Raw genomic sequence first — 23,069 nt, forward strand, 5'->3', positions numbered from 1 at the left:
TGTCTGAATGTGCGTTATGACCCTGTCATTCAATTGCTTAAACCCCTTCAATGAGTCCTCATTGCTCTCAGGACAGAGTCTCAGCCCCTTAGAGTCCTGTGACTGGTGCCATCCACCCTGGTCTCTCCCGCGGAGGCCTGTCACACTCACCCATCACTCCGAGCTACCCCTCTCCATCCCTCTGAGGGGCTCTGGATCAGTACAGGGGTCAGCAAGCATGGCCCTGGGGCCAAATCCCACCTGACACCTGTTTTCGTATGGCCTACAAGCTAAAAATTAGTTTTACATTTTTAAATGGTTGAAAAAGTACTAGAAGAAGACTAGTTTGTGACACGTGAAGGTGATATAAAATACAGATCTGCGCGCATTTGTTTATGTGTATGCGCGTTACGCTGGCAGGGCTGAGTAGCTGTGACAGACCCGCAAAGCCAAAAATATTTACTCTGACCCTTTGCGGGAAAAGTTCACCGATCACGGCTTCGTAGTGGCTCCAAGGGTGGGTGGAGAGAGGGCAGTGATCTCCATTAGCCACCTCCCAGGCTGCCCTGAATAAACACATAGTCTAAGTATGAATAATGTGCTGGCTCTACAAACACAGCTTCATGACAAGTCTCAGGGGGCCCCTCCCCACCTATCGCTGCCCCAGAACCTCCCTATACAGGCCCTCCCTCTGCTTGGAAGACCCATCCAACCCCTTCACTAGACTGATATCTACTCTGTGTCTCTTCCTCCAGGAAGCCTTCCTTGACTACTAGGCCTATGTAGTCTGCTTAGAGACCCTCCTCTGGGCTCTTTGATCCGACTCCATGTAGCCCTTTTCATTATGGACTTGGCTGGCATACTGTCTGCTCTCCTTCACTAGACGGCAAACATCAAGAGGGTAGAGACTATGGCCTGTTCACTTTTCTACCCCCAGAGCATAGCCACTTTTAGCAGATTATTAGGTCATCAGTAAACAGTTGTTGAAGAAATTAGTGGAGGAATGCAGAATAAATGATCCATCCGTGGTGAATAAAGCATGATTCTGTATCAGCACAGGCCTTTAGGAAAATAATGGGATCGGTTGGCCTAGGGTCCATCACTTCTGTCGAATAGAAATACTTTTATATGGTATCTGATGGCTTTATCCCAAAGCTATTTGGCCCTGGGAATCTGTGAGGCCATTTGTAAGATATTACCATTTATTACATGCTTACTATGTGTCAGGCATTTTACTAAATGCTTACTTACTTAACTTCTTTTAATTCTCAAATAATCAGTGAATTCGGAGCTATTATTAGGCATATTAGACAGATGAACAAATTGAGGCTCAGAGAGGTTAATTAACTAGTCCAAAGTCACAAAGCTAATAGGATTCATAGCTGAGTTTTGAACCTTCTTCCCTCTGATTCATGCTCTTAAATCATCTGGAGGGTCTAATAGCGTCATTTGGAATGGGAACCAAAGCCGACTGAAGCAGGTTATATTTGTTAGAAGGACTCTAGCACATTTCTGACTAATGATGCATTCATGTTCTATTAATAAATATCTTGGCCATCTGCCCTAGACCTTGTGACATTTGCCTCTTTTTTTTTTAACCCCTAAGGAATGACTTGTGTGTATTACAGGTGCTCGGGCTCATTTATCCCTCTCCTTCCTCTGAGTTGACACTTGGAGACTTCTCCCACTCCCCTCTTTTACTTGCAGGCAGCACTGCTCTCACTGGAGAAGTAGCTCCGGGATCACTCCCAGGACGTGCTTTGCCTTCTCTCCCATTCCCGGGCCCACCGGTACCTCCCACCCCACCCCCAGCAGCACTGGTAGTGGCAAGCCTCTCCTTTCACACTTGGTGCAGCATGAGGATGTCCCCCAGCTCTCCCTGTCCTCAATCCCAGCAAGTGGCAGCCCGTACCGACTGAGAGTACTGGCGGTCCAGACTGCCACGTGGCTGCATCATGATCACACAGGCTCAGCCCAGTGGGTACATGACTGGACCAGAGGAAGTGCCCCTGAGTGGCCTCTGAGTGGCCCAGAGTCCCTACCATCTGGCCAGGTGAAGGGGCTGGCTCTCAGGCCAATTCTTGGAATGAGACTTGCAGACAAAATCTCACCTCCTGCTTAGGAATATAGAACAGTTTCTGTCTGAGTTTCTTTCCCTTACCTTTTTTTTAAAAATTAATATTTATATAAAACAATCAAGTTTTCCTTCTATTTACTTTTTTTTCCTCCATGAGCTCACAACAGTTGTAACAATGGTTTTGTTTTTATTAAAATATATATGTTCATTAGTTAATCAGCAGAAAAAAAGCATGAAGAATAATGGAGAAAAAAATCATCTAAAGTTCTCCCGTGCAGAAATAACTATCTTTTATGTTAGATGACCTCCATTCTGGGCTCTTTATAGGTAATTAGATCATAGTAATTTTTTTAAACGTTCTCTTGTTTTCCTATATAAAAATTTAATTTCAGTTAACTAACTTTCTAACATATTTGAAATTATGGCTATTCCTATGCTCAGAAGAAACATTCTATCACCTTCTTCTCTCTCTAAGTACATCTCCCCCACCACGTCCCCTGTTTCTCTTATAACAATCACTTTTTACACCACCAATAAATCATATTTGTAAAAAGTTTAAAAAGCACAGTAGTTCAAAACATTCTTATAGCCCTAGCGCAGAGAGAACCACTCTCACCTTGGTGGTTGTGTGCATGGGTTGGGGGAAGGGCTGATGTTTTAGGGTGATGACTGTGTATGTTTATGTTTTAAATGTGTTGTTGCCTTTATACAAAAGTGGCTGGTTGTTGTCCTTGGCTCACAGGAATTGGCATGCTCAGCCACCATGGGTCAAGGACAGCAGTTGACAAAGGACCATGGTCATGTGATGGATTTTTTTTTTTTTAAGAGGTGGCAGTTCCAAGACTCATGCTTCCTGGGTCGCTCAAGTTCTTGATGTGTTACATCAATACTTTGGAGCGAGGCCACCCAGAATCTCTTAAAAAGTACTCCAAACACAACAGAGATCTTTTTCCACAGGAAAAATCTCAGTGGTCCACGTGTGAGTTCTCTGCTCCATACCCCCCGATGTTGTGACGGTTGCTGGGTTTTCCAGAGTTCATCTTTAGGTTTAATTTCCTGAAATTGATCTGCTTGGTTACTGTAGCTTTATTTTATTCTCTTGCAAGGTGGGGAAATGGCAATGAACAGGCTGCGTTTCGCTAGGGCTTTTCTCACTTCAAAAGAATTAAGCAGCAGTCCATGATCTCTACTAGTTCTTTTACGGGCATATTCATCCTCCGGGTCTCTGATATGAACCTTAATTAAACATGATATGAACCTTAATTAAACAAATCACCAAAATGCCAGTGAGCCGACATTCCTAGCAGACTTTCTGGGCTCACCCGCACTGCTTTGTTGGGCTATTATTTTATGGTGGCCTCTCTCCCCATCTAAACCCTCACCCTGCTTAGAGCCCCTCTGAGAACTGAGTGAGCCAGCCCTGAGGTCAGAGGTGCTGCTACCAACTGGAGGGAAAAGAGGCAGCCCAAGGCCAGCTCCCCAAGCAAGATCCTCCCGCCCAGCCGCCAGAAGGCCCAAGACTGTCAAGGACTCCAGAGAGAGATGAATGCAGCCCAGTGTTGACCTTATATTTTTACCGCATATATTTTTTTAAGAGAATTGGGGACGCTGGCAACAAGCGTGTTGTACTCCAACAGCCTTTGATCTCGCTAGCCCTGGGTTCTCTGGCCCCTGGCTCCCTGGGCAGTCATAAATGTGCATTTTTATTTCACAGTTTAATGGTAAGCTCCTGGCCCTCTGGGCCTCTCTTAACGGGAAGACCACCCTCAGCCGGTGGAGTTCTGATAACTTAGAGTGAGATGTCAACCAGAGCATGATTATGCCTGCTTTTAATTTCCTGACCTTGAAGAAGAAGGGGAACGGGCAGTGCTAATTGGACTGGTGAGTGGTGACAGAACTGTCCCTGGGCTTGAATGGGCAGAGCCCCACGTGAGAGGCAGTGTGGACTCCCGGGATGGACCGGCTGAGTCTGAATCCCACCTCGGCCATTTTCTAGCTCTGTGACCTTCACCAAGTGACCCAGCCCATTTAAACCTCAGTGTCCCTCATTGGTAAATGGGGTTAGTAACAGTACTAGCTAATTGTAATGAGACCCCTGGTGGGGTCTTCATGTGGGTTCAAATGCTGGTTCATCCCACTCATGGCATAGAGTACTACTCAGTATGGGGTCGCTCATTCCGTTCATTACTAACCCGTGGTTAAAACCTGCTTCCCAAACTCAGTGTAGACCTCAACTCTTCTCTCTTCCTGTCTCCCAACCTTTGCCCCTCACTTGAACTCTTGGGCCTCACAGTATGGCGGTCTCATCTTTAGGTGGGTTCTGGCTGAGAATTACATGAGCTTTCAATTACTCTTGATGAATCATTTTTACAGGGATGATTGACGATTTATCAAGTCAAGCAGATTTCATTCCACTTCTAGGTTTTCCTCATTTCCTTCATCTTCCCCTTGCTTCAACACGCATCCCCCAATCTCGTTGGGCTTCGAATATCAGGAGAAATACCATTCAGTGAAGTGGGTTTTTTTAAGAACCAACTGTCCTTATACTCCATTTGGGTCTCTCTGGAAAATATTCCAGCTTTAAGTCTTCAGCACTTTGTTTCAGTATGACTAATACGCAACAACCGAGCATTAAACGTACTATATATAAAATTCCAGATCAGAGAATGGAAACACTTTAAAAAAAATAAAAAGGATTGGATTATGTGGGCTATTTGGAAACTGTTCAGTGGGGCAATATAATTTTTATTTTCAGAAGCTTATGGATTGAACCCCACCCAAGCTTCCAGCTCCTAAGAAAAGTGGCAGAAGACGCCCTGCCAAGTTTCCTCTCAAGGGCAGTAAAAGAGTAATCCTCTGCATGCCGGGTTTCATTTTAAAGAAACAGGCGACAGGCAGTGGCCTTTGCTGTCTTCACAAATGAGCTTCCCTGAGCTAGGGGGCTAGTGAGTCTGGTGGGGCGTGTCGGGGGGCAGGGGTGGGAGAAGATGCCAGGCACGCAGGCTTGCACAGGTCGCTGGGCCCACTGTAGTCACAGCGCCCTGAAAAGAACATTTGCAAATCTGTGGAGAGCCCTGGGAATGGAAATGGGTTGTCAGGTTGGGGGTACAGTTATGTTACAGTCTTGATGGCCTTTCGATGACTGGTTAGAAAAACTGAACTGTAAATCTACCCAGTTTTCACAAAAAAAGGACATCTTTACGTTTACAATTTTGTGTGTATTGTGTCTGTTGGGCTGTTGTTATAACTTGGGGGAAATTAAATCACAGGAAATAATGCTAACAGGGCCTATTTGTTTCCACAATTCAGAAATTAAATAGTGGAATGAAAGTGGGGGGAAAGGTTTTAAGGGGTGCACTTTAGTGCTAGAGTCCACAGAAGGGCCAGTTGGAGTGCAAGATCCCAGTGCTGGAGCAGACTTGAGAGGCCACCCAATTGACCCCTGTGTCTTACAGAGAAGAGAATGAAATCCCCATCGATTTGGCCTTTGGGCTGAGCCCTGCTTCTGAAAAACCTTAGCACTGAAAATCTGGTTTGTCAACCCAGTGTGCAGTCCATTGGCTTCTGGCTTGTTACTTGCTTGCTTGGAGGAGCTGGCAACCTCTGCCAGCAGAAACCCAGGTCGAATTCCTGCTTGGCAGCCAGCAAGAAGGCGGGACTCCCAGTCTTCTGTGCATTGGGTTTCCCAGCTGACTCAATGGCGCCCTCTCTGGGCACTGGTGGAGAATCACCTGGGAAGGAGCCCAGGGCTGGAGCAGAGCCAAGTGACCAAACTCGGAAAACAGCCTGCAGAAACCAGGATCAGGTGTGCTGCGTAGGCTTCTTTTTTTGTTTTGTTTTGTTTTGTTTCCTATTTATTTATTTTTTTTAAAAAAACATCTTTATTGGAGTATAAGTGCTTTACATGTTGTGTTAGCTTCTGCTGTATAACAAAGTGGATCAGCTATATATATACATATATCCCCATATTCCCTCCCAGCCTCCCTATCCCACCCCTCTAGGTGGTCACAAAGCACCGAGCTGATCTCCCTGTGCCATGCAGCTGCTTCCCACTAGCTATCTATTTTACATTTGGTAGTGTATATATGTCAATGCCACTCTCTCACTTACTCCCAGCTTACCCTTCCCCCTCCCCGTGTCCTTAAGTCCACTCTCTATGTCTGCATCTTTTTTTTTTTTTTTGCGTTACGGAGGCTTCTCACTGTTGTGGCCTCTCCCGTTGCGGAGCACAGGCTCCGGACATGCAGGCTCAGCAGCCATGGCTCACGGGCCCAGCCGCTCCACGGCATGTGGGATCTTCCCGGACCGGGGCACGAACCCGCGTCCCCTGCATCAGCAGGCGGACTCTCAACCACTGCGCCACCAGGGAAGCCCCTATGTCTGCATCTTTATTCCTGCCCTGCCCCTAGGTTCCTTAGAACCTTTTTTTTTTTTTTTTTTAGATGCCACATATATGTGTTAGCATACGGCATTTGTTTTTCTCTTTCTGACTTCACTCTGTATGACAGATTCTAGGTCCATCCACCTCACTACAAATAACTCAATTTCATTTCGTTTTATGGCTGAGTAATATTCCATTGTATATAGGTGCCACATCTTCTTTATCCATTCATCTGTTGATGGACACTTAGGTTGCTTCTATGTCCTGGCTATTGTAAATAGTGCTGCAATGAACATTGTGGTACATGACTTTTTTTGAAATATGGTTTTCTCAGGGTATTTGCCCAGTAGTGGGATTGCTGGGTCGTATGGTAGTTCTATTTTCAGTTTTTAAGGAACCTCCATACTGTTCTCCATAGTGGCTGTATCAATTTATACTCCCACCAACAGTGCAGGAGTGTTTCCTTTTCTTCAGTGCGTAGGCTTCTTAACTCTGCTGATTTCTTGAGAGGTGCTGGGAATTTCCCTATTTACTGGCAGAATTATTTTCATCTCTAAGTATCATAGAAAGAAAGAAGAATATTATCTATTCTTATCTGTAGAAAGGTGTTTGAACCTCTTTGTGAGGGCAGTGGGCAGTCATTGAAGAGTTTAAAGCCAGAGTAAATAAGAGTGCGTGACCAGAGTAAGGGATTGTCAGGGATGGGGCGAGACGGAGGGAGGAGACGGGGAGGGGCTATTGCAGTATCCAGTGAGGGAAGATGGTAGCCTGAACCGGCAGTGACTGGATTTTTGAGATACGAAGGTAATGAGAGCAGCAAGGTTTGGTGGTTGATTGGATGTGTGGGGGGAGGAGGAAGAGGGTTGATAAGGATGACTCACCGGATCTGTTCTTGGGCAACTGGGTGGATGTGGTGCTGTGCTCAGAGAAGGGACTGGAAGCTTTGGGGAATGAGGTAATGAGTTCCGAGATTCAAGGGTTGGGCAACCTGCTTGAGAAAAATTGAGTGACCGAAGATTGTGGTTCTGTGTTCAGATTGAGAAATGTAGAGGCTTCACCTACAGTCAGAGCACACTGGGGTGGAACCTTGTTTCCACAGAAATGCTGATTTTGTAGACAAGGGAGACAGAGGGTACCTGGGTCATGCCTACTGCTTCCCTGCCTCACACTCCAGAGTTCATTTCACAGCAACGATCTGAGTGACGCACGTGGGTATTCTCTGTAACTTTTACAGAGTTCAGCAGGGATCGATTTGAGGTGTCCTTATTAATTAATAAAGGGATACAGGTTTCATTCCAGCATGCTTTTTTTTCCATCATGACTGAAATAAACAGATTTTTTTCTAAGGAATTTAGTAAACAGAGGACGGGGGGGGGGGGTTGCTTTTCTTCTGTTTTTTTTTTTTTTTGGAAGTCCCTTTTTCCAGAATGACCTTGCCCTGGGCCCATCCCCTAAAGCCAGGAATTTCTGTGGGGCAAAGAAGGCACTGAAGTGTTGAGAGAACTTAAGGCAAGTGTTTTCCATCTCCAGTGAGAATGGCTGAGGAGCAGGCTTATGTGGGAGAGAGAAGAATTTCACATTGACATTTAAAAAAGGCTTTTTTTTTTTTTAATTATTTATTTATTTTTAGCTACGTTGGGTCTCCATTGCGGTGTGCGGGCTTCTCATTGCAGTGGCTTCTCTTGTTCTGGAGCACGGGCTCTAGGCGCGTGGGCTTCCGTAGTTGTGGCTCGCGGGCTCTAGAGCGCAGGCTCAGTAGTTGTGGCGCACGGGCTTAGTTGCTTCGCGGCCTGTGGGATCTTCCCGGACCAGGGCTCAAACTCATGTCCCCTGCATTGGCTGGTGGATTCTTAACCACTGCGCCACCAGGGAAGTCCAAAAAAGGCTTTCTTAAGGGGGCAGATTCAGAAGGCAGCCTGTGGAACTGCATTCTGGAAAGATCAGAGGGAATAAGAGAGATGGCCTTCAGTCTGTAAGAGCTTTACGTGAGGCCTCCAGGGTTCCTTAGCAGGCGGTGCCTGCAGGCACATTAAAAGAAAGTTGTATTTCTGGGTCTTTATATTTCCTCCTATCAGACCCCAGGCGCAAACAGAACAGAACCCCTTTTCTCTCACATATCCTTGTGCTCTTTAACTAAAGACAAGGGGGCCAAAGTTAGGACGTCATTTCATTTCAACAGCTTGAGAATCAAGATGTTGAGATTCTAGCCCCAGTTCAGTTTCAGACCCTCAGTAACCTTGGGCAAGTCACTTAACTTTGGGGGCGGGACCCTTGGTTTTCTCATCTATAAGATGGGTGCAAACAGTACTTCATGAAGCCTTGGGAATTGCACGTGATCATGCATATAAAGTTATCACAGTCTTGGCACATAGTGAGCACTCTTTAAAAGTCAGCAGTGGGGCTTCCGTGGTGGCGCAGTGGTTGGGAGTCCACCTGCCGATGCAGGGGGACACGGGTTCGTGCCCCGATCCGGGAAGATCCCACATGCCACGGAGCGGCTGCACCTGTGAGCCATGGCCGCTGAGCCTGCACGTCCGGAGCCTGTGCTCCGCAACGGGAGAGGCCACAACAGTGAGAGGCCCGCGTACCGCAAAAAAAAAAAAAAAAAAAAATGTTATCAGTGGCTATTACTGATAATGACCTCTCTACCTCCCTTGCTGGAAGAATAAATTATGTACTCCTCAGTGTTCGAAGTCCCTTAAAAGCAAAAGGTACTATGCAAAAGCTGTGATGCTATCAATTACTATTAGTAATAATAGGCTCATAATTACTTTTGCCACGGTATTAAATGAAAACCCCTTTGGGTGGGCGATGACTGGGAAAATAGGGACTATTATTAATGGAGCTGCAAGCTCTTGTTACTAGATCCATTGACATAATATTTCTCTCTGGGAATCCTTTGACAAATCAGCTGAATTTCCTATTCCCTTGCCCTAAGCTCTGTAAATTTGATCCACACGTCCCTAGCGTTGTTTCTGTGGATTAATAATGAAGAGAAGAGGAAGAGCAGGGCCTGAGTTAGACCCGTAGATGCGTAGAAGCCCTCCCAAACATTTGGGCTGCCCGTGGGTTTGAGCTTGTAGTTCCGGGTGGGGATGGGAGGGTGGTCTTTTGTTTCACTACTTGTTTTAATGCTCAGAGCCAGATCTTCCTCATGCGTTTGGGTCCTCAGCTGTCAAGGAGAGGTTCTGCTTTGGGGACAGGGCTGGGGGCAGGGGGAACCTAGTCATGCCCTCCTCCTTCCACTGGAAACAGAGCTTTGAGGAAGTGCTTTGATGCCCTGCTTTGCCGAACCAGCGCCCAGATCGGGAGTCCGTTGCCGCTGCCATCCTGGAGGGGTCGGAGGGAGATTCAGAGCGGCAGGTCCCAGCCACACAGCAGGGCAGTGAGGCAGTGCTGGCGAGGGCAGTGAGGCAGTGCTGGGGAGGGCAGGGAGGCTGGGTCAGGGGAGGGGCAGGCTAGGAGGGCAGGGCTGACGGGCAGCCGAACCTAGAGCATGGCCAAAGAACGCTGCCGGGATCTGGGCAGGAGGAAGGCTGCCATGTGCGTTTGCCCCATAAAAGAGCACATGAGGCCCAGCAGTGGGGCTTCCATGGGTGAACCAAGCAGGAATAACACTGAATCGGGACAGCCGTAGGTGAGCTTGGTGGTGTGTTCATTGAATCTGGGCTAACAGAGAGGTGAAGCGTATACATTCTAGAGCCAGTCAGACTTGGATTTGAATCCTAGCTCTGCCACTTGGTAGAGCAAGTTATTCAGACTCTCTGCACATTATCTAAAATGGAGACAGCAGTGCCCACCTTGTTGAAAGAATAAATGAGATAGTGTACCTAAAGCCTGCGTTCCCAGCACATAGGAAAAATAATAGCAAGAGCACTTACTCTGAGCCACGCAGCAGTCCACACGTGGACATCTGGCAACTCACGGCCACACCGTGAGCTAGGTAACTTTTGTTACCTCTAGTTAACACATGAGGAATCTGAGGCACAGAGAAGTGAAGTAACTTGCCCAAGGTAACACCGCTGGTTTAAGTGACAGAGCTAGAATCATGAGCCCAAATGTTCCAGCTCCAAGGCCCTGTGTTAACCTCTCTGCTGCAGGACCTATGGCTGTTGTCATCCTTATGACGTTTCTGGGTACAGGATAGGGAAGTCTAGCCTGGATTTGGCCACATCCCAGGGGCTCTTCTGTTATCTCAAGGAATTTTAAGAGATTTTCCCAAAAGTGACTAAAATAAATTCCTGTGGGTCAAAAAAAAAAGTTCAAGGGGGTTGGACAAAGAAGCCTTGATCGAAGAAGAGGCAGTTACCAAAAATTGGGAATCTTTGTGGCCACATGCTCTTAAGAACCAACATGTAATTTTAAGCCAGTCTGATTTTGCTTTTCTGGTGCTTTCTAAGAAGCCACACAGTGAGTTGGAGAAATTTACAGGCTGTCACCCCCTGGGATTGATTCTGACAGCTCTGCTCCTCTATTGTTGAAGTGCTAATGAAAAACGCTAATTGGCCTTGGCCAGTGGCTGGATGAGTCCCCTTCGTGGAGTGGGGAAAGCAGCATCCTTTTCTCTGTGATTTCTCCTGGTCCTATTCTTGGCTTGAAGAAGGAAGGGGGGGGGGGCAGCATGAGGAAGTGGGAGGACTCCAAGGGTGATGCTGCCCTTTGGGTGGGCAGGGTGAACAGTTTACATCTGACGCCCCATCCACTGAGCTCGGTGAAGACAAAGCCAGGTCTCTTTGTCACCCCGGAATCCTAAAGGCAGCAGAATCCCTGGGCTGAGTGAGGCACTTTGGATATTCAGCAAGCGAAGCAGGGAAGGAATGAATGAATGCTTATATGGCCCACCAGCCTCTGAAGGCCAGTTCCTTGTGCAGCTCCAAGAAAGGATGGTCTCCACTTGCTTTAAACCACATCTACAGGTGGGCCGCCCTCATCCTGGCTCTTGCAGCACCGCCCACAGTGAAAAGTCAGCTGTCCTAAGTGGAGCCTTGCAATTTGCCCACCACCCGCACTCGACCAGACAGGGAGCAGAGCTGTGGCCTTTGAGCTTTGCTTCCATCCTCAGGTGACTTGTTGATAAAAGACATTTTCACATATTGACATATAGGGAAGTCATTCTGGCTTATACATGAGTTAACTTGAGTTTTATGCTAACTAAAATAGCCTGTTTGTGGCCTATCGAACATACATTGTACGTCGGCTTTAATTATTAAAGAAAAGGGCACATTGACCAGAAGTAAATAACGTCTAGGTTAAAAATAAAGATTAAATGCCCCCCTTCCTGGGATGCCAATGCTGGTCCTCTTTGGATGATAAGACTCCCTTCCCACACTTTGTTATAAAGCAGAAACTAACACACCATTGTAAAGCAATTATACTCCAATAAAGATGTTTAAAAAAAAAAAAGACTCCCTTCCCAGATGCTAAGGCATACCGACTTGCTATGTACGTGCTGGTCTGTTCTTTTTTTTCTTTTTCTAACCTTGAAGAAATGTAACCCAGACTTGTTTAATATTCTTTGTTCTGACAAGATATAGAACTGTGCTGAAAACCCTGCTTCTCCAGAGAGGCTTCTCGGAGTAACCTAGACAGTGGGCTTCTGGGCTAGTCCTCAGTTTGGCTCAAATAAAACTCTTTGCTATTCTTACTATTGATTGTTTATTGATTATTTTCGTTGACACTGTCCACCATGTTTCCCCACAGGTGTCCTCTCCCTCCCTGCGTACTTCAGTCCCTACAACGGCGGGTCCCTGGGCCACGACGAGCGCGCCGATGCCTACGCGCAGCTGGAGCTCCGGACCCTGGAGCAGTCCCTCCTGGCCACCTGTGTGGGGAGCATCTCGGAGCTGAGTAAGTGGGGCACCCACGGTCTGCTGGCTCCAAGGGAGAGTCAGGGAAGAGCCCAGCTTCCGGGTCCTGGCTTCCTCCTTCTCCTCCACGCTCCTTACCTTCTCTGAAAGCCAGAGGTTGTAAACTGGTGGCCCACAGACATGTGTGCTTTAGTTGGCAGGTGCATTTAATCACATCCAAATTTGGATCTCTCGTTTCTCTAGAGAAATCAGACGATCTGGCACTGCTGCGCCCCATTCCTGCATGGCAGCGATCAGGGGGAGCTGAGTGGCAGCTAAGGCGACAGAAGGCATTCCCTACATTGCCACGTGCCTCGGTCTCTCGTAGCTGGCCTGTCTCATTTATTTATTTTACCTGCCTGGCCCCAAGGGCTCTGAATTTACAACCAGTATTTGAAAGAAAGCACCTCCCGAAACCTCGTCACAGAAAAAGAAAGAAAAAAGCTGAGCTTCTCTGGCTGAAGGAGGACCTGATCAGTGGTCTCAGCCCTGCGGTACCCTGCGCATCTCCCAGGACCTCAGGGCTCTCTGGAACACAGCGGGAAACCCTGGGGTCTAGGTCATTACTGTTTGGCAGCTGTTTCAGAAGATCGTGTTAGGAGGCATGAGATCCCCGTGTCTCCCGATCTCTCCCTCTCATTATCCCAATTATTTGAGAAATCAAACTGCATGCTCCTCCCGGGGTCATGAGACCACCCAGCGGAGGGCGGGGACACATGCCAAGGGTCGTATAGCACACAGTGTGGAAACAGATGGAGTTTCACTCTGCTCCAGCCTTTTCCACTTGTGATTTCTTTGAGGTTTCTGGCCCCTGAATAGTGAATGGCAAGCCGTTCTGTTTCTTTAGGACACAGCTTCCTCCCTTCCCCCCCGCCCCCTTCCTTCCCTTCCCAGGACAGGAAGTGAAGGTGCCTGATTCAAGGTCACAGAGCAGATTGGTAATAAGGCTGGAACAGAAAGCAGGACTTTGAGCTTTCTGTCTCCTCGGGGCATTCCAGCATGGCCACCTGGGTCCCCTGCCTCTTGAGGACCCTGCAAGAAGTGGGCTTGGGTGTATGGCTTGATCCCCACCCCTGAGGAATGTCTCCTGGACGGTGGGCTGTCTTTGGGGCTATGCGCAGTCTGTTTGGTGAACTCTCTTGGCCTGAGAACAGTGAGGGACACACTTAGGCCTCAGTCCACTGGAGAATACCTTGATTTTGTTTTGCATTTTGAACATTAAGTGAGCACATACTATGTGCAAGACACTGTATGAAGTGCCTTCATCACATGATCTCATTTACTGTGCAAAACGACTCAGCAAGGTAGTCCTGATGAACCGAAGCTTAGAGAAGAAAAGTCATTTTCCCCCAGTCAGGTTGCAAATAAGAATCAGAAAGGGGGCTTGACTCCTGCTGTGTCTGACTTTAGCAAAGCTCTAAATTACTTAGGGCTATGGGCTTCGTAGACGTGACTAGCAGCCCAGCCACCAGCATCTCAGGGCAGCTGAGGTCAAGATCGGAATCTGGGGACTTCACTGCTAACACAGTGGTTAAGAATCCGCCTACCAGGGGCTTCCCTGGTGGTGCAGTGGTTGAGAATCTGCCTGCCAATGCAGGGGACACGGGTTCGAGCCGTGGTCTGGGAAGATCCCACATGCCACGGAGCAACTGGGCCCATGAGCCACAACTACTGAGCCTACGCGTCTGGAGCTTGTGCTCTGCAACAAGAGAGGCCGTGACAGAGGCCCGCACACCGCGATGAAGAGTGGCCCCCACTCGCCGCAACTAGAGAAAGCCCTCGCAGAGAAATGAAGACCCAACACAGCCAAAAATAAAAAAATAAATAAGTAAAATTAAAAAAAAAAAAAGAATCCGCTTACCAATACAGGGTACACGGGTTCGAGCCCTGGTCCAGGAAGATCCCACATGCCGCAGAGCAACTAAGCCCATGCGCCACAACTACTGAGCATGTGCTCTAGAGCCCGCGAGCCACAACTGTTGAGCCCGTGCACCACAACTACTGAAGCCCGTGCGCCTAGAGCCTGTGCTCCGCAACAAGAGAAGCCACCACAATGAGAAGCCCGCGCACTGCAACGAAGAGTAGCCCTCGCTCGCTGCAGCTAGAGAAAGCCCGTGTGCAGCAACGAAGACCCATTGCAGCCATACATACATACATACATAAGATCGGAATCTGATCTTGACTTTTATCATAGAGCCTTTTGTTGTAGTGGTCTCTGTGCCCCTTACAATCCACAGTCAGGCACAAGGCGAGCATTCAGAAACTTCCCTCGGGAAGGGCTTGTCCTTACCATTCAGCCCAGGGACCAAGTCCAATCAGTTCTACCTTCTAAAACTATCCCAAGTTTAAGTTTGCCCCGTCACCACTTCCAGGGCTACCAACTCGGGCCAAGCCAGGGATGTTTAAAACCCAGATTGCATATGTCACTCATCTGCTCAGTATCCTCTCAGTTACCCCCACGGCTTCCCAGCACACTCAGTGAAGTCCAGGATTGGACATATGATCTGCCTTCCTCGTCTTCTGTTCTTCTCTTGTTGACTGTGCTCCAGCCACCCTGGCCTCCTGGCCTCCTGGCTTCCTAAGATCCTCCCACCCCAGGGCCTTTGAACTAGCTGTTCCTCTGCCTGTGACCTTTTCCTCCAGTTGTCCAAATATGGCACGTTCTTAGTCTCTGCCCAATAACACTTACTAGACAGGCCTTTCCTGAGCACCCTGCAGAGGTTAAGGGTCCCACCCTCGTTCTCTGCCTCCCATCTTACGGCTTTGGTTTATTCAAGGCACTAGTGGACACTTGGCATTGATTATATATTTACTTGTGAATAGTTGGTCATCTTCCTCATGTGATTAGAACTTCAGCTTCACGAGAATGAAGACTTTCTCTGTTGTATCCCCTGGTGTATGTATCGCTAGTGATGAGGACAGGACCTAAGCTGTGTATTGGGGTGTGTGTGTGTGTGTGCGCGCGCGTGTGTGTGTGTGTGTAAGAATAAGTTCTCTATCGTCCAGTTTTTGCCTCCTAAAACCCACCTAGGATTGGTCCCCATCCTGGCTCAGCCACTCCTCAGACCAAAGGGAAGAAGGATCCCCAGAGCATCTTTCACCGACAACCAAGCAGGCTGTGTCATGCGCCAAGATGCCCGAGCTCCCTCGCTCTGAAACCAGGGTTTCTGCTAATCGTTGTGAAGGTGGAAGCAGATACCACAGTTTTTCTCTTCAAGACTACAGAGCTTAATGAGGCTAGTGATACTTGGCGCTGAGCACCTCGTACCTTAGAGTTTAGCCCGGCTTTAACATCCGCTCTCTCCCTGCACCTGGCCAGGACCAGCCTGCCAGGTAGGTCAGGAAGTCTCATTCTTGTATCAGGTCCATCTGCATAGGGAGCTCGGGCACTTGTATTTTCCTCTGTCCCTCTCTACCTATGAGAAGGTAAATGGAAGGGAATAAGAAATAAACAAAACACTTCTTTTCAAAGGGAGCCAGATGGTATGGGCCTCATTTGGGAGACAGTGCTGAATCCCAGGCCCTCCCACTCTCTTTTTATTCGATGGCTCCTGATGCAGGTTGGACAGACCAGAGGGAAGCCGTAGCACCTCTGCTCAGGGCTCTCATGATTAACAAGCAGGGAGGGCTTGTTTCTCCATACTTGTGGGTGTTTATGGGCTTCAGACCGAGGTCTCATCAAGCTTAGGGTCAATTGATTCTCAAGTACAAGGATGTCTCAGAAGCAGCTCTGAGGAGTGCCCAGCTGTACCAAACCAAGAGCACAGCCCCGTTGGGCCACAGCTTCTGAAACTCACTGTGGTAGCAGGTCAGGGATGGTATCCCCCCAGCTTTGTTGCAACCTGAAACTTTTATAAAATACAATAAAAAGGAACGTTTAGAAATATGAAATAAAGCACAGGTAAGATGCAAGCCGTTTTATTTTATTAATTGGATTAAGTAGGCATGAAATCACTCTGTCGGATTGCTCTGGAATTTCTTTCAAGCTCACTCTCAGTTTCTGAAATGAACTTCCGAACCAGTAACCAGTTTGCACACCTGTCCCAGTTCACAGACCTGTCGCAGTGTGCAGACCACACTTCAAGCAGCAGTGTCACAGTGGTCGAGAACATGCGTTTGGGACACAGGGACCCCAGTTCAAGTCCTGCTTGTGCCACTGGACAAATCACTTAACTTGTGTAGCCTGTGTCCTCATCTGTAAAATGGAAATGCCTCCCTTATGGGGTGGCTGTAAAGAGATTTTTTTTTAGAGATTTTGTCTTATCTTTTCATGTCTGTCTTGAAGCCTAGAAAATAGAAGGTGGCAGGGAGGAAAATCCCTCTGGGAGAACATCCAAAACAAGTGGCTGTCTTTGCCCCGTAACCTGGACTTGCAGCGCAGCTTAAGTTTTTTAGATGCCTGATCAGAGTTGTCTGCAGGCATCTGTCTCTTTGGTCTTTGAGAGACACCAAAACCCGAAGCTGGGCCTGGAGCAAAGTGTCCGGGGACTCCATCTCCAGTCACCATTCTGCTGCCTTCATGGCTTCCCAAACCTTCGGAAGGCCTCTCTGTTCCTGGCTTCCCTTTTAGGGAGCTGTTAGGAGGTATTCCTATTCCTTCCTCGATTTTTTTGCCTGCATACTGTCTGGAAATGTGCTGCCAAGGGTTCTACACCAGGAACAACGAAACCATCTTAAACGTAATTAATGGTAATGACTTCTACCTTGTCGAGTCTTTGAAATGATATTTCAACAAGATTTCTTCGATGCTATCGGGGACTCTTTGAATTCTCCTCCTTGTGGTCCTGTGGTCATGCTAACAGTTATGACATTTAGACCTGGAGAAACGGGAGCCAGATTTCAACTTATTGCAGCCAACTTAGCTCTACAGCTAGCTGCTGGGAGACGGCTTGGCCTGGGGTTGTCGATGCCAGTTTCTACTACCCAGGAGCCTGAGGGCAGGGCTGGAATCCTCCTGTCCTGGGAAATGAGGGGCAGTGCTTGACTGCAGGCAGAGGTCCCGGAAGGAAGAGTACCACGAGGTGGCCTGTAGGATAGAGGATTACTAACAAAAGACAGTAACAATAATGGTGATATATTTAACTTTACCAAGCACTTACTCTGTGCCAAGCATGATGTTAAGTGCTTTATGTTTGTTATTTATTTGAATCCTCAGGATTTTTAGGTTAGAAACGATTATTTCCATTTTACAGATAAGGAAACCAAGGCTTTGTTAAGTAACTTACTACGTAAAGCACACAGGATAGAAATAGCAGAGCCCTGACTGGAAGCCAGGCAAGTCTTAATCCAGAATCTATGCGCTCATTCGCCTACCTGGTGATTCTCAAACCTGACTGGAGGTTAGATTCACTGAGGGAACTTTTACAAAATACAGACGCCTGGGTCCTGCCCCAGACCAATTAAATTAGAGTTTGGGGGGTGGGAACCAGGCATCAGGAACTCAGTGCCCTCAGCCCTCCTGGCCCTGGGGTCTGGCAGCAGGCACCCAGGCAGCTGAGCTACAACTGCGGGATGAGCAGAGTCCGCTTTGTAGAGAGGAGTGAGGACCTGGGGGTGGCATGGAGGGCTCTTTCCCAGTGGAGATCTCCAATTCCAGGGCTGTCATTGTCCCTGCTTGGAAACAAGCGTTGCTGCTGTGGCTGTCATGGGAGAACTTGGCAGCTAACGAGCTCAAGTCAGGCCCCACCAGAAGTTGTATCTTAAATGAAATGAATGTGTAAGGCTACTTTTTCATCCTCCAAATGTTTGCCGAGCACCCGTTGTGCCATAGAAGCTGTGCAGGGCTCTGGGGACACATGGTATAGAGTCCCAGACCCAGAGGCTCTGTAGGGGAGGTTAACGGAATAAGTGAATGAATTGGTCCTGTCGAACGTTGAACAACACTTCACCTGCCATATTAAAACCTGCTCGTTTCTCCCTCCTTGAGCTCAGCCTCATTCAGAGGCTTTCTCTCCAAGGGGTTATCTGTAAGGGGCAAGCTGACCCACAGGGGACGCCCCCCCTGAGTTCTCAGGCCTGAGAAGAATGGAAGGCGCCACTTTTCCTAGAAAGAGGGGCCCGCAGGTGCCTGGGGCCATTTCACCCGTCCTTTCTCAGCATTGTGGCCTCACACAATGATGGGACGTTTCCTGTCCTGGGCTGGTGGGGAATTGAAAAGACTCAACTGGGGAAGAAACACAGCACAGGATATGGGGACCTGAGGACCCTGCAGACTTCATTAGCTCAGGCCACGGCCTGGGTCCCAGTTCAGTTCATGGACTTTGGAGTCACACAGGCCTGGATTCAAATCTAGACTCTACCGTTTACTGGGCACCGCGGCATCCCTGTGACCAGGGAAATGCATGGTGTCAGTAAATGTTTGCTTACTGGATAAGCCTCAATTTCTTCGTCTGCAAAATGGGGACCCTACTCGGGCCCCAGCCTTGTAAGGATCAAATTAAATTCTATTTCTAGAAAATTGAACACTCAGCACATAATAAGCATAATGGATGGTGGTGGGAGTTTTCCTTGAGGCCGTGGAGAGGGAGGTCCCTTTTCTGCAGAAGTACCTGGACTTTGCACCAGACAGCACGGGGGATAATCACCACGCAGCCTAGCACAGGAATTGGAGGTTGGGAAAAGAAGCCCAGGGAGATTCCTGTGGTGAGAGCTGGGGAAAGGGCCATGGGGTGATGGAGGGAGTGGGGCTGTTGGAAAAGAAACCGTATTAGCGTAAGTTCTGGTGGGGCCGGGCCCCTACCAAGCATTTCGTTCAACTGTTAAGGCAGGACTGGAAGTGAAAGGGAATCTAAATTGCTATCATGTGTCTGGGTGACAGTTTCCACCTCCACCTGCCACCTCTGGGTAAATAGTAATTAGGCATGCCGGCTTAGCTGCTCCTCTAGCTAGCAGGATCCTTGGGAGAATGTGGGCTGTGAACTCAGACTTTTCCTTTTTCTCTCCCTCTCGCCTGCCCTCGTCACCAGGCGACCTGGTCTCCCGCGCCATGCACCACATGCAGGGGCGCCGCCCGCTGGGTCCTGGCTCCAGCCCCGCCCGCCAGGCCCGCCAGCCACCCCAGCCCATCACCTGGTCCCCTGACGCCCTCCACACGCTCTACTACTTCCTGCGGTGTCCACAGATGGAGTCCATGGAGAACCCCAACCTGGACCCCCCGAGGATGGCCCTGAACAACGAACGGTAGGGATCTGCCTTGGGCTGCACACCTGGTGGACCGTGCGACCCAATGTGTGTTGACTGACCGAGTGACCGATGAGGTGGAAAAAGTGCCCTGGCCCCGGCCTGTGTGCCTGTGAGGAGGCGGCCTGACATGAGCGACGGCTGCGAATTCAGACGGATGAAGGCCTGTCCCTGGGGTGCAGCAGGATTTGTTCACCCCGGGCTGTTGTAGGGCGGGGTCGTTGAGTCTCAGAAGGTGGGCCTTGGCCTCTGTCTCACAGCTCTAGCGTTTACTACCTGGGCTCTTGGAAATTCAGTTGCCTCTTTTATAAGATGAGGTATTCGCACCTACCTAGAAAGGTGGTAGTAAGAATCGAGTGAGCTAGTGCTCTCAGAAAAAGCACTTAGGACAATGTCTGGGTGGTAACTGGCCCTCCATCAGTGGTGGCTGTCACCTCTTTTGATGATGATATCATTCTTGTTAGGAATTCTTAGGCACATTTTGCCCTGTTCTCTCGTTTTATAGATGGGAACGTCATGGCTCTGGCAGGTTATTTGATCTCCAGCAGGTTAGTGGATAAATAGCCCCAGGGTCCAGGCCTGCTGGCCCCCAGTCTAGTGCTGTCCACGGGGTCCCAGCCCTTTCCCAACTGGGGAAAGGGCTGCTAAGAACAGATATACAGGTTGTACACTGCACAAGGGGACGCAGTGAGGGGCATGAGTGGGGGACACACATGGAGCCATGTCAGCCTGAGGACAGGGTGCCCATTCTAATTGGTCTACTCAGAGGGCCACCTTTTTTTCAATTTTCTGCCCAGAGGAGATGCTTTTTTTTATAATTTGTCCAGTATATATGCTAACAGGAGCTTCACCTGGAGGCCACCACATGGCCACCCAAGGCAGGGTCTGTCCACGGGCTCGACTCATGGACAGGGGTCGAGGGTTGTGTAATTGAAGGTCCAGGGAGTGGGAGAGACTCGCCTTCAGTTTAGGCAGCCCTGGGTGCCTACATTCCACCTCACAGCAGGGCCCAGGAGAGGGGGAGAGCAGCCCAGGGGTCTCTGTGCCCCATCACAGAGGAGGGAGATCTGAGACCTTGATCCAGAGAGTGCCACTGCTTTCCCAGCCCCCCCACCGCCCATTGTCTTTGGGAGGCATTGGGTCTCAGTGGTGTGGTCCTCACAACCAGGCCCACCTCTCCAGGGCCTCCACAGTCACAAAAGATCAAGATGCAAGTGTAGATCCCCACGCCAGCTCATTAAAAAACAGCCATCATGAAAACACTGGCAATCCTGTGGACATACGGCAAATGCTGGGAGCGAGGATGCAGAGGCTCAGGAGTCAGGTGGCCTGGGCACGCACAGCAACTCTGACATTCAAGAACCTTGAGACCTTTGTGCAAGGTTCCAAATCTCCCTGAGCCTCAGCTTCCTCAGCTATAAACATGGGGCAGTAATGAAGCAGTTTTAAGGATTCGATGATAATCAGCGATGTTTATAGGGCCTTTGCCACGTGCCAGGCACCGTGCTGAGCACTTTACATGTGGGCACACACTTCCAGGAAATAGGTGCTCTTCGCAGCCCCATTTTACAGATGGGTAAGTGGAGGCACAGAGAGATTCAGTAACTTGCCAAGGCCACATAGGCTCTGCTCATAACCTCTGTACCATACCGTCTGTCATTACGAGAGATGTGAAGCAATAGTGGCCCAGTCCACACACACAGTAGATTCCCCGTAAATGCTACCACTGCTGTTATTATCACCGGTGTCATTATTAGACCATCGTTGTCTCATTTCTTGGGGAGCTGGACAGTGAATGCAGGTGGGGCCTGACACGGAGCAAGAAGGCAGCAGGTGGAGGCCCCGGGTTTCCTGAAGGAAGCATCCAGCAGGGAGATGGGGCCAGAGCACAGGCTCTACGCCCCAGCTGTTTCTGCTTTGTGGAGAAATTGTTGTGGTTGCCAGAGCTGGCTGGGAGGGAGAGAGGGCCAAGAAAACATCTGGAGGGGGTGGGGATGGGGAGGAGAGGTTTGCTCGTTAGTGGTGAGGTCCCCAAGGGTGCTAGACTGAGCCTGAGGCTGGGTCACCCAAGCAAAGATGGCTGGGAAAGGAGGACAAGGAACCTTCCTGGGACCTGCTGCCCCAGGCTGGGCTGCTTGGCCCTCCGGCTGTGAGCGTGGCTACTGGCTGTGGTGCTGGCCAGGGAGCTGCTCTTCTGTGGACGCTGTGCCCAGAACCCCTTGGATGTCTTTGTGGCCACCCTGTGGCTTTCCTCCTGGGGGGATTCCCAGCCCCTGACGCTCTAAAACATGACATCAGGGTTTCTGTGCTACACGAACTGCTTGTCTGTGTGTGATTGCGCTGGCTGAGCTTGAGTGACAACATACACATGAGTACGTGTTTAGATATCTCCTTATTTACAAACCACACTGTCTGTGGCACAAAGAAGTCAGTTGCAAAAGCATTTTTCCGTGAATCGTTTCAAGTGAGTGTCAGACATGTGGAAAATTGGAACCACCATCAGGAAAAAAGAATCCCAAAAATTCAGATTTGGGCACTAAAAGGACACCTTAAAAATACCCAGGGGGACAGACAGCCCGGCAGCTCTCTGGTGGCCCAGTTCCTGGCTGCAGGGTGGGTCCTGCCGTGCTTGGATGCACTCTGACAGGGCAGGCCCTGCAGGACTTCGAGAGCCTGGCTGGCCTTTCCTTTGCAAGCTGGGACGCATGTCCCCACGAGGCACTGCCACTCCAATACCCTCAGCAGAGCCCTTCTCTCCTGTGCACCAAGGAGCCGGCGTTTGCTAGGGCTCCAGGGTGACAAAGCTTTGCTTTTGTGAGTCTGGGGATGTCTGTCTGTCTCTTTCTCTCCCCTCCCCCACTTCATTCCCTTGAAGTTCCTCCCTCTGTCCCATGTCTGGGACATGGGGGTCAGGTCCCCCAAGCAGAATTGGACAGAACCTCTGATTTCAGGTATGATGGTGGGTTTGTAGCCTGGAGGCTTTCCGCTTGGGGATTCGATGGTTCAGGGGTGTCTGGGCCCGTGGGGATTAAGGGACCTCTTCCACCGCCTCGCCTACCTGGGCTAAGGAGCTCGGTTTGTCGGCTTGGGTTTGGCCCGTGGCACCACTGACGGTGCCTCTCCAGTCTGTGCTTATAGATTCCGCTTTGAAGAAAGTACCCGTCTTCCCTCCCACGGGGGTTGTGTGTGACCACAGGCGTGCTGACAGAGGGCAGGCGGGACATGCCTTCAACCCTCTGTGCGAAGCTCATCCTGCTACGCTGTGAGCTGCGTCTGCGCTGCTCAGTGGGGCCTCAGTGTCTCTCCATGAGGACCGTTCGCCCCAGGGCCTCCTGCTCTGGGTTTGCAGGGAGAAGGGAGTTGTAGAAGCAGCGGGAGCTTTGCGAGGCACGAGAAGGCAGTGCTTCCGCGGTGAGCCGGGCAGCAGCACAGCTTCGAGCAGGGGCCTGGGCTCCGATCCAGCCTCCCACACAGGCCCCTCCACGCCTCAGGCTCCTCATATGCTAAACAGGGCTGAGTGACCCATCAGGGAGGGCGAGTGAGATGCCACATGTGAAAAGACCCAGCTTTTCCTTTTAAAGGGCAGCTCTCCCGACTTCTGTTTCTT

At 49.5% G+C, this 23,069-nt stretch overlaps 1 protein-coding gene across 10 annotated transcripts in view; it reads left to right on the forward strand.

Annotated features, from left to right (window-relative positions):
- The window catches only part of ABTB2 (ankyrin repeat and BTB domain containing 2), a 181,722-nt gene that overhangs the window by 121,606 nt on the left and 37,047 nt on the right, over positions 1-23,069 (forward strand). For 9 of the 10 annotated variants that reach the window (XR_016393803.1, XM_089914961.1, XM_089914960.1 and 6 more), the window contains exons 2-3: positions 12,138-12,284; positions 19,249-19,462. Coding sequence is in view for 9 of the 10 variants with exons in the window: in XM_089914961.1 (XP_089771087.1) it covers positions 12,138-12,284; positions 19,249-19,462 (361 nt within the window). In the remaining variant the exon portion in view is untranslated. The remainder of the gene's footprint in view (positions 1-12,137; positions 12,285-19,248; positions 19,463-23,069) is intronic. The other variant, XM_089914959.1, reaches the window with a different exon arrangement.

Source organism: Delphinapterus leucas, chromosome 7, assembly GCF_059928025.1.
Source record: "Delphinapterus leucas isolate spDelLeu-1000000601 "Yukka" chromosome 7, BTC_Dleu_Yukka2, whole genome shotgun sequence".
NCBI lineage: Eukaryota > Metazoa > Chordata > Mammalia > Artiodactyla > Monodontidae > Delphinapterus > Delphinapterus leucas.